This window comes from Sesamum indicum, linkage group LG2 (genome assembly GCF_026168435.1).
Source record: "Sesamum indicum cultivar Baizhima isolate 11 linkage group LG2, ASM2616843v1, whole genome shotgun sequence".
Lineage (NCBI taxonomy): Eukaryota > Viridiplantae > Streptophyta > Magnoliopsida > Lamiales > Pedaliaceae > Sesamum > Sesamum indicum.
Window position 1 is genome coordinate 21,814,790 of NC_142658.1, and position 17,437 is coordinate 21,832,226.

Below are 17,437 nucleotides of genomic sequence, written 5' to 3' on the forward strand. Positions count from 1 at the left end.
TCTCTTAAAAAAAGAACAATTTGGTGTAATTAAAAAAGAAAATGGAATTTTGTTTCAGATGTTATACTAATAAGATTGTTTTGGGCTGAGATTTATGAATGGTTAAGCCCATTAGAAATTAAGGATGAGATGTCAGCAACACATTCCAATATGAGATCTTCTCCCTTCGTCACCAAATTACTTGATAACTAATATCCTAATTTCTCAATCTAATATTTGTTTTAACTTGCAATATACTACATTAATTATTTTTTTTAAGTATTATTTATTTAAATTTTCATATTTTTGAAATATTCTTTTGGGGAATACTATATTTTATTAGTACAATACATCGCAATGATGTTTATATATTTATTTGAATTTATGTAAAATAAAAATAACATATATATTGTTTAATTATTTTTAGAGTTAATTATACTTACTTTTTTGGTGGCAATATCTAAAATTTATTAAAAGAGGGCGTCTAAAATTTTACTTTAGCACATGCAGAAATAATGACAGATACCATAAGAATATTTAACTGCAAATCTTGTAATATCAGTTCTCGCCCAAAGAGATGAATGAGTAGTTGTCGACAACTGCAACCACAAAGTATATTAAGAATAATCTTAGGCTCCGATACCAATTGTTAGGGTACCTGAGTCAATCCCTCAAGCAATTATATATCATCTTCTTTAGCATTTGTGTTTTTTCTCTCTTTGATATATTTTATTTTACCGTCCTTTAGAGAAATATATATTTAGTGTTCAAGGACGTATTTTAGAGTCAAACCTCATTATATTTAGTATTTTTTTAATCTATAAAATTTGAATAAGTATTTTAATAATTAAAAAGATAGTTAATAAAAAATAAGTGTGGTATATATGTTTAGGAATTTAGGTTGAATTTAGAGCAGAGACGAATGAGGAGGGTGTATGTGAAGTAAAATTTATAGCGTTGGAATAATCAAACTTAGTCGGAATACATTTTTGTTGGCACAGTTAACATTCAAGTAAGTAACAAACAGCACAGTAAACATTTATAAATATGGTACGTACGACGTAGTATTTCATTATTCCAACATATATATATGTATATATTAATTGCAATGTCTACCCTCGGGTGGAAATTCAATAATGTTGTATTAATTATTTGATCCCACCACCTCCCCCAAATGTTTACCGTTTAGTTCCCTTAACGGTTCATCACAATTATGTATCATCACTTTATCTATACATTTCGTACAATAATGTCTATTTCGTCATTGTTCTCAACATCAAATTACTACACATAAATTTGGTCACTCACCTTTTCAATTATTTATCTCATTACAGTATTGCACGTATGGTCCATTTATAATTATGTTAATTATCAAAATTATATTCACGCCTGCACGAGAAGAATTTTTTTTATATATGTATTTGTTAGTTACAGCAGTCAAAAGAGAAAAATTGTAACGAATAATAATTACAGTTAAAAACAATAAATTCTCCTAATATTTGGTATAATTATGAATACTTCCTTAATATTTGAAAAATTACAAATACCCCTCCTAATGTATGATGAAATTATGTAATTAATCATTGGGTGAAAATGTGAAATTGTCAACTTTACCCTTAATGTATTTTTTTTAAAAAAATAAGTAAATTATAGTTCACAATCCACAAGAGTATTTTGGTCAGTTTTATCCTAATAATCGATCTAATTATTAAATTTCGATAAAAAGAATAAAGAGAAAAGAAAAAAGAAGAGAAAGGACAAAATTAAAGTTAAGAGTTATCTAAATTACCAAAGTACATAACATGCATGATGTGGTTATGTTGGTTTCTTGCGGATATTCTGTTTACAACTTAAAAGAACAAATCCGTATTCGTATGACAGAACAAATTAAGATGATGAGATATTGAGAAACAAGTAATCAGTAGTGGTGAAAGCTTCTTTGATTTAATTCATTCATGTCCAGAATTTATTAAAATAATAATTACAAGTGATGGAAGAATTATATATAAAAATTGTTGTCGTCAAGCAGTAGCTAGTTAGTAATTAATAGCTCGAGCGCAGTATATATATATATATCAGAATTTAAAATAAATTAATAAAAAGATGTTTTAGTGTGAAGATAAGCTCAAAAAAGATTGTCCAATCAAAGTAGATGCTTATGTTGATGTCTTAAGTAAAGCCAAGTCAATCAAATTCTCTTGTAATTTATCACCACCTACTTTGCTCTATTTTCATCCATTAAACTTTATCCCTTCTTCCTTTCAATTTTGACCCTAAACGTACGTACCCACAGGATAAGCTTCAGTTTTTAGATTATATTTGTAAATCAAATCCCATTTTGCTTTCAATAAAAATCCTCCCATATATACTTAATTAAATTCGATAATCCTATTATTCTTTTCTTTTTGTGTATAAATGATTAACATGTGATAAATAAAAATTGAGTCATTTATTTTATAAATGGCTTAGTTCCGAATATAATCATATCTCTTGACCACGTTTACAAGATTTGATCCTTCATAATTATCACTACCGTTAAGTATAATTTTATTTCTTGATTAAGAATGGTTTTTTATATCGTCTTATGGCAGTCAACAATTAGACGTATTAATGCATGAACTTTGCCTGTCGCCGCAATTAAAAAGTCGTCAGTTCAAGTCCTACAAATATAAATATTTAGTCCACCTTTTATAGTGGTATATATGTTATTTATTTGTTTGCTTCCAAGTTGTTGGTATATTGTTGTTCTTTATTTAAAAATATTAAATATTATAATAGTATGTTGATTAGTTTAGAAACGTGAATAATATTTTAACAAAAACTTTGCATGCCGCAATCCAGTGTGTTTGATTATTTAACTGCAAAATGGATTGTCGAAATTTGAGTTCTTATCCGTCTTGTTGTGTCGTCCAATGATTTCAACTCCTAAATTGACCTGTATCAAGTCCTGTTAATACAGTTATTTTAATATGTAGTTGTGTTCGAATTTGTCAAAGAATTTAATACTCCTACTTGTTGTATTTATAAAATCCAAATTGCCAAAGAAGAAAACAGTGAATTATGATGCTATTTTAGACAGATATGTCCGCGCAACAGTTGTGGTAGTTGAAAGAGTGAAAAAACAAACCAAAATAATAAAAAAATCTAATATGAGTATGAATTAATTTCCCAGAAAGAAGGAGGGCGGGCACGTGCAAATGCAATCCAAAAATTCTCAATGTACTAATTTTGACAAATCTGAAAAAACTAAACTTAAGTTTCTTGTCAAAACAAATAAATAAAAATAAACTAAGTTCACACTATGAAAATTTGGCAATCAATGCAATCACTAAAAAAAAAAAAATTCTGGTAAATTTATCATAATTTTTAACTATGATTAATATTCTAACATCACTTGTAACTAAAGATATTATCGAATAATCATTGGAAAGTTATAGTTGATTACTATTAATCATAGTTATATATATATATATATATATATGTCTATGATAGTTAACTACGATAAAAAGGTTAGTATAGAGGAGAAGTATTCTTATATATATTTATAGTAAAAGAATAAATAATAAGAATTAATATGTTATGTCAACCATAAAATTCATATAATAGTAATATGATATATATATATATATATATATATATTAACATGTGTTGCACGTCACTAAAAAAAATAAATTTAACAATAGTTAATTGTCATATTTAAAAATAAATAGTCATAGTATTGACTATGGCCACACAATGGTTATTGATCATTAATTTTGCTAGTGTAGTTAAAATATTTATCATGGTTAAGAGTCATGACAAAAATATTTATCATGGCTAAGAGTAATTTTCATGGTGGATAATTAAAATTCTTACATCGATTTTATGGGATTAAAAACTATATTAGCCAAAGTTGTGGTATCAAAGTAAATTCTACCCTTATTTCATGAAACTGAAAAAAAATTTTGCCGTATAATAAAAATTAAAACTCTTGCAGAAATTAGTAATTGTTTCGACATGATTATTAATCAGTTGAAATGAGTATATTATATATATATGTTCAGTTCAAGAAAAGAAAATCATGATTGTTGAGATTATTTAAAAATAATTAAGATATATCTTGGACTTGGTTTTAACTTTCTTACAGATAATGTAATTTTATTTACGTAATCACGCCGCGCGTGCTGTCTAAAAAAAAAAAAAAAATTCTATCTCCCAAAATTATAGGACCCATTGGCGGGCGTCATCAACTCCTAGATAACCTCATTTTTTATTTTCGACAGGTATAAAAGTGTTAAGGAAATTTCTAGTATAGATTGGCTGCCCGCATTAAAATAATTAAGTGAAATTTATTTATCAATGTGCCATTTTAACAATGTATAGACCTTCAAAATATCGCTCTAAAAAAAACATTAATGGTTGAGTGTCATGTCAGCTACATCACTTGCCTCAAAATAACTGTAAATTAATTCATCTTGGCTGCTCCCAAATGCTATTAGATACGAAAAAAATATAATTTAAACTATCACTATAGTTTTTTTTTTTTTATAAAAATGAACTCATGAAATTGCCTAAGTGGTAAAAAAAAAAAAAAAATCATCCTCTTACCTCACCTCCATGTCTCTCCAAAAAAAAAAAAACGATATCTAAAGGTGATACGAGATTTTATAATAAATTTGGAATTATGAGTTCAATTTTCATCAGTCATATGGGTATTTGTTTCTCTTTATATAAATTTATTATAATTAATATTTATCTCACTTAATATATGAATTTATATATTGATTGAATTGATGTATTGATCAATAAAAACGTGCATTTATCTAAAAATAGGAAAAGTAAAAACAAGCCCACTAACTAATAGCAACACGTATAGGCATGGGAAGAAGAAAGTAGAGAAATGGGAGCCAAGAAAAAGATATGTGGATGATGATAAGAAGATGATGGATGTTAATCGAGTGGATGAGAGGATGAACACGTGACATGATTAATTAATTAAATTAATGAGGAGCTAACTATGATTATATATAGATTGGGACAGTAGAATATATAGTTTGAATGTAGAAATGATGAAGAAGGGTGATGAGCATCTGCTCCAATGAGAGGCATACTGGTGAAGTGGGTGGATAAGAGCCACAACTACAACACCCATAATTCTTTCTTTTATTTATTTATTTATTACATCCTTTTCCGATGCTTATCTACATGTCTATGTGTCTACCCCTTTTAGCAAATTAAGGACATGTGTCTTCTTTTTAAGTCAGGTTTCTTACCTATGCTTCCACCACAATTAACCCAATATGAATTTTAGTATTATTTTTTTTTCCCTCAAATAGTTTTTAATCAATGCTATTAGTTTAAATAATAAATCAACTTTTTTTATTATTATTTTGTTATTGATAGACATCCCTAGATGAGTAATTGTTTCTACGTGGGCTTAGTCACTATTCCCACATATGGTAGGTAGAAAGAAGCATTACTTTTTCATTCTTATTTTATAATTGGGTTTACTGCAAATCATACCATCACTTCTTTAATATTCTAAAATGTAATTTCTTTTTTGTGAATCCATCATAATTATATTATGATCTTAATCATTACAATTATAACAACAATCTTTACTATTAATTTATTTATAATTAATGAACAATACTAACAAAATAGACAAGTAATTATTATTAATATAATATAGCAATTTTTACATTAAGGAAATTAATTTGACCAGTTAGCTTCATAAATTAAACTTGTTTGGCAATATACATAATTCAAAGAGGCTGAGAAGTTTGACACGAGATCGACGATTCTGAAAAGTGCAGGCGCAAAATATATGATATTTGTGTGGCCAAATATATATGGACTGCTGGTCCTGCCTGCAACCAATTATCGCTACCAATTTTCTTACTTTTCTCAGAAGAAACCAGAAAAGGTAGACCATACAAATAAAATATCTATATATATACTACCTGCAAAAATAATTATTTAAAAAATTAAAACGAAATCATGCTAGAAGCAAAAGTTGTAAAATTCACTCTTGAATTTTGCCACTTCTATAATTAATTCTCATTTATTGACCTAAAATTTGAAAATATGAAGAGTCGACGAATCAAGTTTGTTAAAGTAGCACGAAGCAACAAGAAAGCTCATTAAAAGAGGAATATTAGTATATTCCCAAGTGTTATTCAACTTTCTCTCGGAATAAAAGAAAAATAAAAAAGGAGAGTAGAGTAGAGTATTTTTTTTCTTTTAAATCTATAATCCCGCAGGTATGGCATGGAATATTTGCCCATTCCATTACAAATACTAGGTATACATATAACTAAAATATGTACATATGTATGTAACTCCAAATAACAGCCAATCCAAGGTGTGATGTCATGCACATAAAATGACAAAAATCCCTCCCATATAAAACAGGCAGCCAGCTCCTTGCAAACATTTCAAAAGCTCTCATTCCCCTCTTCCTCGTAAAATTCTCCCCTGGCTAGCCACCACCAACTAAAACTTATATAGGATTAAGGTTTCATCAGCAACAAGACTGACTGACCAATTCTTGAACAACCCTAATTTTTGATTTTGTCTTTTCCGGACCAAATCTTTCAGAAAACAAACCGGAAAATGGTAGGAGGAAACAGCTCAGATCTCCCACCTGGCTTCAGGTTTCACCCCACAGATGAGGAACTAATCACGTACTATCTCCGAAACCAGGCTAAATCCCGGCCGTGCCCCGTCTCCATCATCCCGGAAGTCGACATCTACAAATTCGATCCCTGGGAATTGCCTGGTCAGTATACTAAAATTACTGTACACACATACGTGGGTTGTCGTCGTTTGATCAGATTATAATGATTAGGTTTTTTGGCGCAGAAAAAGCAGAATTCGGGGAAAATGAGTGGTATTTTTTCAGCCCTCGAGACAGGAAATACCCAAATGGAGTGCGGCCGAATAGAGCAGCTGTTTCAGGGTATTGGAAAGCAACAGGCACAGATAAAGCCATCTATAGTGGATCAAAGTTTGTGGGTGTGAAAAAAGCACTTGTATTTTACAAGGGGAAGCCGCCAAAGGGTGTCAAGTCTGATTGGATCATGCATGAATATCGACTCACTGACTCAATCTCCAATCCCAACAAGCAAAATGGCTCCATGAGGGTAACTTATATACATATTTTACTATCAATGTATTTATATGTATATTTCATTTTATATCTAAAATATTCTAATTCAAATTAAATTTGATCGAATTTGAACTAATTGTATAATAAATGCAATACATGATTAGCGTACAATTCAAAAAAAATAATTGATTACATGACAGATGTGTATTACACTTGTTTAATTCATAGCATGGTCGAGGAAATGACTAATAATATGTATTTCTACTTGTTCTTGATCGACATACAAATCAGTTGGATGATTGGGTGCTGTGTAGAATCTACAAGAAAAAGAATCAAGCAAAAACTCCTGAGCACAGACTTAATCATCATGAGGAATCATTCGCCCACATCCTGCCCACTGCTGCTGTTGATCCACAACCATACAAATTCCCAAGGACTTGTTCTCTAACTCATCTCTGGGAGTTTGATTACATGGCCTCAATCTCCCAACTTCTCCACGACGACAACAATTATGCCTCCTACAATTTAAGCTTCAGCAGTCAATCAGAAACAGTAACCAATCACAGCGACGCCGCCGACGGCACCCAGAAATCATATCATCAGCCACTGCCAGGCCAAGTGCAGTTGCCATACGTCGATGTGCCAGTCAAGTTTCAAGTGAACCAGCCAATTTTTGTGAATCCACTGTATCAACACCAGTGAAACTAAATTTAGGGATGGGGAAGAAATGAAGGCAGGGAAGTGTACAAAACAACTGCTGTCGAGAAACTTATCAATCTCGATCGGTACACAACAGAACAAATATCTTACAAGCCTTATCAGATTGTGCTTGTAGGAAAATTAATTTATAAAATGTTATAGTGTTAATTAGGAGTGTCTGATGATTAGGTCATAGATTTTCCTACAATTCGCTTGTCGATTTATCATGTCTCGTTTTGAAATGATGTAAAAGATTCCTATTTGTGCCAAATAAATTCTTAGACACGTTGACGCTTTTAATTGAAACTTTTATTTATATTCTGTTGTAATTTTTATTAAAATTAATATATACACACATGTACAAAACAATTTATAAATTATTTTATTTATATATTGAATAAAATATATATATATATATATTATTAATTCTAGGTGCAGCCATTCTTTCAGTGACATCTTTGTAAGCATGCATGGAAAAAGGTTGTTAAACCAACTACATTTGAAAAAGAAACCACTTTCAAGTAATAATTCTGAATTTGAGTTGCATAATTATCAAAAAGAAAAAAAGTGAACACGAGTTGCAAAACAATATTACTTACCAAGTTGTCTAATCGTGGGGGGGGGGGGGGGGGAAGGGACTCCTTATTTTTAGTTTTAATTAATTATTAAGCAGTCATACAAGGGACTATATATTTATCAACCCAACATTTCTTTAAAAGACACTCTCTATGATGGAAATTTTAGTTCAATGGAGTTCACTCACACTTAAATAAATTATATGTGTTAAGTAATTCAATTTGAAATTTTATTACAAAATGATTGTATATATATATAATTTTTTTATTTCATGATATTTGTATAGTTAAAAAAATATTTTGTATACATATATAATTTGTGTATTATAAATGAAACATGGGATCTAACGTTATAATTTTTGCAGTAGAAGATTCCGGGTGGATTTAGTTAAGATACAATTTAGAAATAGTTATATTAGGGTCATATAAATTTAATAACATTTGATATATGGTTGATTGAGTTTGGAATATGATAGGAATATAACTTACTAATTAGAGAAAAGGACAAAAATGCCCTTATTTAGGGCAAAAATATCAAAATACCCCAGGATCCGCGTGTTTCTAATCGAGTCAGATCAGACCGTTCGACTCGCTCCATCAACCAGGTGTCTAGACCTGATTGACGTGTCTAACATCTCATCACACGATCTCTGACAACGTGAGTTGTTAGATGACAGTATGTGGCCTACCTGGCGAAGCACATTCCAAAATATTTATGGTATGACACGTGCTTTCTACTTCATTTATTGCTTAAGGTTGCTTCCTTACATCTCGAACTCGAATTGACTTGAGCGATGGAGGATCTTAGTCGAGGACGTGTCCAACTAGCCTCGCGTTCTTGTTTCTTCTCATTGATATCTGGAAAGATCGTAGGGAGCTCAAGAAACATCTTAAAGGAATCGTATATTTTATTTTGGATAAAAATAAATAACATTAAAATTTATATTATGATAATTATTTTTGTTCTTTTTAAAGAATCTAAACAAAAAGGATACTGGTCAATGTGGTGGAAAAATAAGTGATTAATCAAGAAAATGATGAAGAATATATAATTTAACAAGAAAAAACAAAACTGCCCTGGAAGTCTTTGTGAGTGCAACCGCTTGGTTTGTCTGGATGCGGGTTTTATTGCATCATCGTAGACGAATGCAGTGTTTGTACTAACATCATACATCTGAATGACATTGACATTGTAAAGCTGCTTTAGGATCAGAACCAATTTTGATGGACTGACATGTGTCTTCGTGGCTTACATTTAATCAAAGTTTTTAGGTTAGGTCAGCACGGAAATACTTTTGATATCTCAAGCTCCACAACATAACTGAGGGGAATATCTAATCCCAATTGTGATTGGTTTAACTTGATTTAATTATATATATTTATTGTATAATTAATATATAATTTATAAAAAATAATTAATTATGAGAAATATATCATATTTATTTTATAATTGATTTGGATCTCAAATTTGATTTGAGTAAAAAAATTTCTGTAATTAAATTAATGAGATGGCTAATCTTAATTAGTACCATTTATTTCTTACCTAATTAATAACTAGTTTTATTTGCTTGGTTCATTTGCAATGAGTTGCAAAATTCATTGTCTTTAATCTTATGTTTGAATTGAAATATTTTGATGGAAAACAAAAATTTTAAACGTATTAATTTTTTTTTTAGATAAATTCATGTCATAAAATATTTTAAATTCTTGAACTTTTACTTTAAATTATCTTCTGTAGTAATATGATGAATTTTAAACTTATTTAATATGGAATCAATCAAAATTCTTACTTTAAATCCTCCTTTTTCTCAAATCTAATTTGTTTCATCCGAAACGGCCTAAAAATCACTAAGTTATCAAAAATGATATGATTATTGAATTATAATACAAAAAATTAAGCTGAAAACTTGATAATTATCTATACTCTTTTCATAAGTTTAGCATATTATTCCTTTCACAAGTTGACATGTTTCCCACTGCCCCACTTTTCCTACTATTTCTCTTATTTCAATTGTATTTCTTTCTCTTTCCACTTTTTTTCTTTTCCAATCAAATTAAATTAACCTTTTCTATTATTTTAATTAATAGTTATTCCTATATCATGAATTAAATAAACAAAATTTCATGCATATTTATAGAGTATGCAGTCTGTGCTAATCCGAATGTTTTTGGGGGAGGAAAATACTTAAGAACCTGTTGTTCCATGTCAATGACACACCAAACACACTTCTAATAATTCTCATCCCAATTAAATGAAAAAAAGAAGAAGAAGCCATGTAAATAAAACTCTCCTCTCTTTTTTCACTCATCACTCAGATTAGGTTGGGGGGACAAAGAATATGAAGTGCTCTTTTGACCAAGCAAGCATGCCAAGATTGTTTAGTAAACATAGCTACTTGTAAAATACCAAGATCTCAACAATTTAACCATTACCATCTATATATCTGGTAGAAATAAATCGAAAAAGAGCAATTTTTGCTCGATATCATGATGGATACGGAGGGAAACCTTTCAACATTCATCATAACGCTTTCCATCATGCTATTTTCATGGATTTTCATCCACAGGTTGAAACAGAGGAACTCAAAAGGTCCTAAAACCTGGCCGTTCTTGGGGGCCGCCATCGAGCAGCTGGTGAATTACGACAGGATGCACGATTGGATGGTCGAGTATTTATCTCAGTCAAGAACTGTAGTCGTGCCAATGCCGTTCACGACTTATACTTACATTGCAGATCCAGCCAATGTGGAGCATGTCCTGAGAACAAACTTCAGTAATTATCCAAAAGTGAGCACAAAATATCGTCATTTAATCACTCAGTTTATGTCACTTTCTGGAATAAATTCAAAGCACCAGAGCAGTTCTAATTTGACTAAATGTTCATCAATCATTGATCCAACTTTCTGGGGATGTTTACTAGTCTTACATGTGGAATATGGTTGATTGGTTGAGCTTCTTTCTGCTGATATCTACATGAGCCTTATCTGAAGTGATATATTTCTATTTTTTTTTTCTTTTATTTCCAAATATTGAATTTTATTTTTATTTTCTTCTTCTTATTTATTTAAGGGCGAAGTTTATCATTCATATATGGAAGTCTTGCTGGGAGATGGAATTTTCAATGCAGATGGGGAGCTCTGGAGGAAACAAAGGAAGACAGCAAGCTTTGAGTTTGCTTCCAAGAATTTGAGGGATTTCAGTACTGTGGTTTTCAGGGAATATAGCCTTAAGCTCTTTGACATACTATGTCATGCATCTTACAGCAATCAGGAAATAGACATGCAGGTATCTGAATCAGTTAATGTTGGAGATATCGAACACACTAAAATCTAGGGGAAAACATGAGAAAAAAGAGGGATTATTTGGTTACCATCTTAAGATGAGGAGGCAATATCAGAGACATAGGAAGCAATATTATGTTCGTATAATAACTGTCCAAACAATAATTTGAAAAAGGAATTAACTACTCAAGAACGAATAATGACATTGTTCTGAACATAATTTGGCTTCATACACTTGTTTATACAATCCAAGGATGTTATTAAGAATAATATATTATCAGTCAAATTCTGATTTTTTCAGGAACTTCTGATGCGGATGACTCTTGACTCAATATGTAAGGTGGGATTTGGTGTGGAGATAGGAACTCTGGTTCCTGATTTACCAGATAATCAATTTGCAAAGGCCTTTGATATGGCAAACACTATAGTGACGCTCAGATTTATTGATCCTCTATGGAAAGTGAAGAAATTTTTCAATGTGGGATCAGAGGCCGTGCTTGACCAAAGTATTAAAACCATTGATGATTTTACATTCTCTGTCATCAAAAGGAGGAAAGCTGAGATAGAAGAAACCGAAGGAATTAACAAAGATGAAAAGGTAACTAAATTTGGACTTGATATCACCCTATCAATAAAAGTTGTATTTTCTTCTTTGCTTACTTTTTATTTTTACTATATTGCTATTTATTTGTCAATAATTATCAGGTCAAGCACGATATATTGTCGAGATTCATTGAGCTTAGCAGAGATCCCCAGAGCAACATGACTGACAAAAGCCTCAGAGATGTAGTTTTAAACTTTGTAATTGCTGGCCGTGATACAACTGCAACAACCCTTGCCTGGGCTATCTACATGATAATGACCCACAAAGATGTAGCAGACAAACTTTACTCAGAGTTAAAGAGATTTGAGGAAGATCGTGCCGAAGAAGAGGGTATCTCATTAATTAAGTATCACAAAGAGAATCCAGAATCATTTAATCAGAAAGCAATGCAATTTGCAGGACTTTTAGGCTACGACTCAATAGGGAAATTATATTACCTGCATGCTGTGATAACAGAAACACTTCGATTGTACCCTGCTGTTCCTCAGGTTAGTGATTTCTCGGTTAATCTGATGCAAAACAATGGCAGAAGTTGATCCTAGGAGTATCTGATTTGCAGGACCCGAAAGGCATCATACAGGATGATGTTTTACCAGATGGAACCAAAGTAAAGGCTGGAGGGATGGTGACTTATGTTCCATATGCTATGGGAAGAATGGAGTACAATTGGGGTCCAGATGCAGCTTCATTCGACCCTGAGAGATGGCTGAAAGACGGGATCTTCCAAAATTCATCTCCATTCAAATTCACTGCATTCCAGGTATATTTAGAATATTAGATCACATTGCAAACTCCAATTGACTCACATGTTTCACATTGGAGAAGCTAAGGAAGACAACAGTGGGCTGCTTAAACAGAATCCTAAACAAGGACAAATAACGACTTAAAAAACATGAGGATTTCCTTTCTATTCTTGAAACAATCATAGAAGTACTAATTACAATGGATATCTAGAAACCATGACGGAGGTGTTATATTAAATTGTATGCAGGCAGGACCAAGGATATGCCTGGGGAAGGACTCTGCATATCTCCAGATGAAGATGGCACTTGCTATTTTGTGTAGATTCTACGAATTCAAGTTGTTGCCAGGGCACCTAGTGGCATACAGGATGATGACGATTCTCTCAATGGCACACGGTTTGAAGCTTACAGTTTCGAGACGCCAACAAGATTCTTAACTTAAACATAATATCGACAGCTGATGAAAAATCCAAAGCTTTCATGGGGAAGCATAGAGAGACAGGGCCTGGCTTCATCTCCTTTGATAAATTCTGTCATTGTGTTCTATTCTTGATTAATTTTGCTTATAAAATTATCCGAGGATTGTACTTATGTTCAACAAAAATCATACAGAACATAGTAAATACTGTACATGTATTGAGATATAGAAAGCCAAGCAAACATCATCTCCCAGTCCTAACGAGAAACAGCAAGTAATTATTCAAGATTAAAAACTTGGGAATAAAACTATGCGTCAGATAAATATCTGATAGAATAAAAGAGGGCTATCAGAAAGACGAGAGTCCATTTACCCCGTAATTTTCTGCCCAAATTACACAAATGCAGAACAATTGCTGATAAATACAATAAACTAAACAACAATGATAAATATGAACTTGATAGTCCATACAAGAAAGTTTATGCATAAACCCCTGTCCACTTTACGAATTCAAATTACATACTTAATCCAGCGCTCTTAATTCTGCTTGTGGCGTGAAACTCAAACTAATTTCGCAGGTGATTCCGAAAGCTAAACTGCTACATAGTATGCGATTGGCGATAAGCCGACACTGAAATTTCCGGAGCTCCTTATTTTAACAATCTGGGTTTTACCAGAACTGAAACATTATCTTTCTTCTGATTAGAAAAATGGATAAAAAGTAGCATCTTTAAGTTTTGAGGAGATCCCTATCAAAAAACAAAAAAAAAAAAAGGTTTTGGGGAGATCTTAGCAAAAGTTAGGGATTTGACTGTATTACGACGGCGTTTAATGTTCATGGCTTGGCTTCACGTAGTCTCTCAATGTCGTTTCACTGAATTTAATCGTCGTTTGAATTGCGTTGACCAAATATAATTAATACAATTTTTTATCCTATTATCCAAATAATTCATCTATACTATTATTAAAAAAAAAAAAGATATTCTTTATTTATAAATGACGGTTTATGACACCGCTACACCAATATTTTTGTTATGGCGAGAATATTTCTAAGCTGGTTTTCTTTTCTTTATTGTTTGCTTTCGTTCTTTTTTTTTCTTTTTGAAATGTAAAGCGTTGGTTTATATAATATTTTTTTTATCATAATATATTTTAAAAGTATAAAATATTTATTTATTTTAAGTACGTAAAAATAACATGCCACGACGGCTAGTATCATAAAATAAATTGGGCTTAATGAACAATTCAACGTTATATCGCTGTTTTAACCATTTATTTAATTAACTAGAAGATGCAAGGTTACACGAATTGTTAGAAATAATTGTTTACCAAAATTAAAAGGATAATGAAAATGACATGTCACCAAAAGCAAAGGCCCATGTTGTAAACAAACACCAAAAACCGTCCACAAATTTGTTGCCCCATGCCATTTCTCCTTAGCAACAATCTTGAACTCTATCTCCTGACTTAGAGACCATGAGCACCATCACAAACTCCACAACCCCATTCCGCCACCACGTCACCGCCGAGCACCACCACAAACGCCATCACCACTTCTTCCCAAGAACCCAAGCTACTTTGCAAGATCAAGAAAACCCAAGCCCACGACGAAAATTCTTAACCACATTCCTAACAACTTCATTAGCTCTAGCAGGCCTGCAGGCCACCCCATTAGCACTAGCTCAAAATTGGGGAACACGTTCATTTCTAAAGGAGCGGTTCTTCGAGCCGGGCCTGTCGCCTGAAGATGCCGTTGCAAGAATCCGGCAGACGGCAGAAGGGCTTCATGACCTTAGGGGCATGTTGGAGAGCATGTCTTGGAGGTATGTGATCTTTTACATACGACTAAAACAAGCCTACCTTTCTCAGGACATGAAAACTGCCATGTCTATGGTGCCTGAAAGCCGGCGAAAATCCTATGTTCAAACTGCTAATGAACTGGTAGACAACATGGCTGAGGTATGTTATCAGTTTGCAAGCTAGCTGATTTGGTTTCTTTTGATTTATGGTTAAGTGCCGGGAATTTTGTGTATATGTTTGCCAAAGGTAGATGTTTGATATGATGATTTCTTGATACAGTTCGATTATTACGTTCGGACACCCAAGGTTTACGAGTCATATGTATACTACGAGAAGACATTGAAATCAATAGATGATCTTGTGGCATTGTTAGCATAATACAAGGAACCTACCTGTTTGGCAGACAAATCTGAGTTGATTGATCGATGGTGTCTTGGAATTAGCGAAGGAGAATTTCTTCCAGAAATTTTCTAGCATGGGATTGCCTCCTGTATATTGAAGTTCATTCATCAAGAAGAATAGTTTGCACATTTGAATTGTTGTTATGGCATTCTTGTCAGCTGTCAATGAGATCGAATGTTAGTTCTTTAGTATTTGAGACTTGCCAACACTAGTCAGTACCAACAGTTTGTTTCATTGTAACATGCTTAAACCATAACCAAGCAGTAAAGCTGAAATCTAGTTATATACAATGCATTTCAAGTCAAAATTTCTTGGACAATTTGTCTGCCAAATGTTGTAATGGATCCTCATTCATACAACAAATTACCATTGGGATCGCTGTCTTCAATGTGTGCACAGGAACTGGTCATTGGACTGCTTCATGTCAAGCCATATACTGATCTTTTGGCGTTGGATCAAACTCATAAATCCCATGTCGAATAAGTTCATCGTCTGCAGTATTACTGATGGTGCAAACTTGGTTTGCTCCAAGAAGAATTCTATTAAACTTGATCTACTCCAAGAACTTTGCATAGATATGTCACAATTATCAGAATGAGATAACAAAGGAAAATGATCAACGTGCCCTTAACAACCTTCTGTAACGGGAATCTTGATGACCACTCTAGAATTCAATGCATATTGGGCAATATATACACATTTACATATATATGTGTGAGTTTAGAAGTTCTTTGCCATGTAATCACAAAATTAGAAATTGATTAAGAAGAACATAATGAGAAAATGATTTGTGTTTTCCTCTCAGACAAAAGATATATTAAAGAGGAACATTAATGCTGCTAAAATTAATTGAGTGAATGCACTGAGAAACTTACTTTGATACACTATTTGTAGTTTTGGCATTCTGCTGGACATTAATCGGCTGAATGATAACCACTGATCTATATCATCATACATCTGACATGTATATACGAGATTGAAATGTAGCCAAAAATGACTTGCCGATTCTTTGTAGAAATAGTTGACACAAAAATATCCATACATGCTAATCAACAAGATCTCATCTATGTTTAAAATCATCAAATGTATAATATATAACTTAATTTCTTTTATTTGTTATTTTGTTTTGGGTAAACCTTTCCGTTTATATTTAGTAACAGTACGTTTACCCCAAGTAAATAGAAAAAATAAAAATGAAAAGAAGTTTGCCGGCAAGTCATCCTTGGCTGCACCACACATGCGTCGTATGCACATACAAGACATAAGATGATTTTACATTCTTCTTGCAACAGACCTTAAAGAACCCTTTCTTCATTCAGGTAATTATAGCCATCCCATAAAAGCAAATTGAAGGATATGTTTTTGAAATGAAGAAAGAGGGTTTTGTGTTTGAATCCAAGGGACGAAGTCTGCAGAATAAAAGGATTTTGTGTTTCTTGATGTTTTCTGTTAGCTTTATCCTTAAACTTGGATTGGATGTGATCGATATATAAAGACCAAGACTCCATGCTAGCTAGGTATGAAATGGAAGGATGGAGAAAGAGAAGGTGATGATATGACAGTGAAGAAGGGCGAAAATGGTCAGCATTTCTATGCTGTTGAGAATAGCCAGATTTTAGGCGTTATCTGTTGTCGGTTCAGGATTTGAAGCTGTTACAAACGTGACATCTTATCACTTTTATAAACTAATTTCGAATTATGGATAAGGGATGGGAAGTGATCACTTCTAGGCAAAATTGCTACACATTGCCCACCAATTATACCCATCCTCTTTCTGCTGGACAACCTCTCTTCAGCTTTTGCTTCCCAACAAAGTTATGGCGCTACCTTCATACATTTAATTAAA

General features: G+C 32.2%; 3 protein-coding genes across 3 annotated transcripts; all 3 read left to right on the forward strand.

The window, feature by feature from the left end:
* The first annotated feature begins 6,342 nt into the window (after positions 1 to 6,342).
* On the forward strand, positions 6,343 to 8,068 carry LOC105156525 (NAC domain-containing protein 1). Its single transcript, XM_011072682.3, has 3 exons — positions 6,343 to 6,739; positions 6,823 to 7,103; positions 7,361 to 8,068. The coding sequence occupies exons 1-3, from the start codon at positions 6,574 to 6,576 to the stop codon at positions 7,769 to 7,771; spliced, it is 858 nt and encodes a 285-aa protein (XP_011070984.1). The 5' UTR covers positions 6,343 to 6,573; the 3' UTR covers positions 7,772 to 8,068.
* A 3,322-nt stretch (positions 8,069 to 11,390) lies between these two features.
* Positions 11,391 to 13,408, forward strand: CYP704B1 (cytochrome P450, family 704, subfamily B, polypeptide 1). The gene is made up of 5 exons (XM_011072683.3): positions 11,391 to 11,628; positions 11,926 to 12,222; positions 12,330 to 12,716; positions 12,788 to 12,988; positions 13,220 to 13,408. The coding sequence occupies exons 1-5, from the start codon at positions 11,434 to 11,436 to the stop codon at positions 13,406 to 13,408; spliced, it is 1,269 nt and encodes a 422-aa protein (XP_011070985.2). The 5' UTR covers positions 11,391 to 11,433.
* Positions 13,409 to 14,795: 1,387 nt separating this feature from the next.
* On the forward strand, positions 14,796 to 15,910 carry PNSL2 (PsbQ-like 2). The gene is made up of 2 exons (XM_011072684.3): positions 14,796 to 15,348; positions 15,469 to 15,910. Exons 1-2 carry the CDS (start codon positions 14,866 to 14,868, stop codon positions 15,565 to 15,567), a joined length of 582 nt encoding a protein of 193 aa, XP_011070986.1. The 5' UTR covers positions 14,796 to 14,865; the 3' UTR covers positions 15,568 to 15,910.
* Positions 15,911 to 17,437: the final 1,527 nt, after the last annotated feature.

Excerpts from the sequence above, each read along its gene's own strand:
- LOC105156525 (XM_011072682.3), top strand. The coding sequence starts at position 6,574 with ATGGTAGGAGGAAACAGCTCAGATCTCCCACCTGGCTTCAGGTTTCAC. Across the intron at positions 6,740-6,822 it reads CGATCCCTGGGAATTGCCTG|AAAAAGCAGAATTCGGGGAA; the intron begins GTCAGTATACTA and ends TTTTTGGCGCAG. Across the intron at positions 7,104-7,360 it reads AGCAAAATGGCTCCATGAGG|TTGGATGATTGGGTGCTGTG; the intron begins GTAACTTATATA and ends CATACAAATCAG.
- CYP704B1 (XM_011072683.3), top strand. The coding sequence starts at position 11,434 with ATGGAAGTCTTGCTGGGAGATGGAATTTTCAATGCAGATGGGGAGCTC. Across the intron at positions 11,629-11,925 it reads ATCAGGAAATAGACATGCAG|GAACTTCTGATGCGGATGAC; the intron begins GTATCTGAATCA and ends TGATTTTTTCAG. Across the intron at positions 12,717-12,787 it reads TGTACCCTGCTGTTCCTCAG|GACCCGAAAGGCATCATACA; the intron begins GTTAGTGATTTC and ends TCTGATTTGCAG.
- PNSL2 (XM_011072684.3), top strand. The coding sequence starts at position 14,866 with ATGAGCACCATCACAAACTCCACAACCCCATTCCGCCACCACGTCACC. Across the intron at positions 15,349-15,468 it reads TGGTAGACAACATGGCTGAG|TTCGATTATTACGTTCGGAC; the intron begins GTATGTTATCAG and ends TTCTTGATACAG.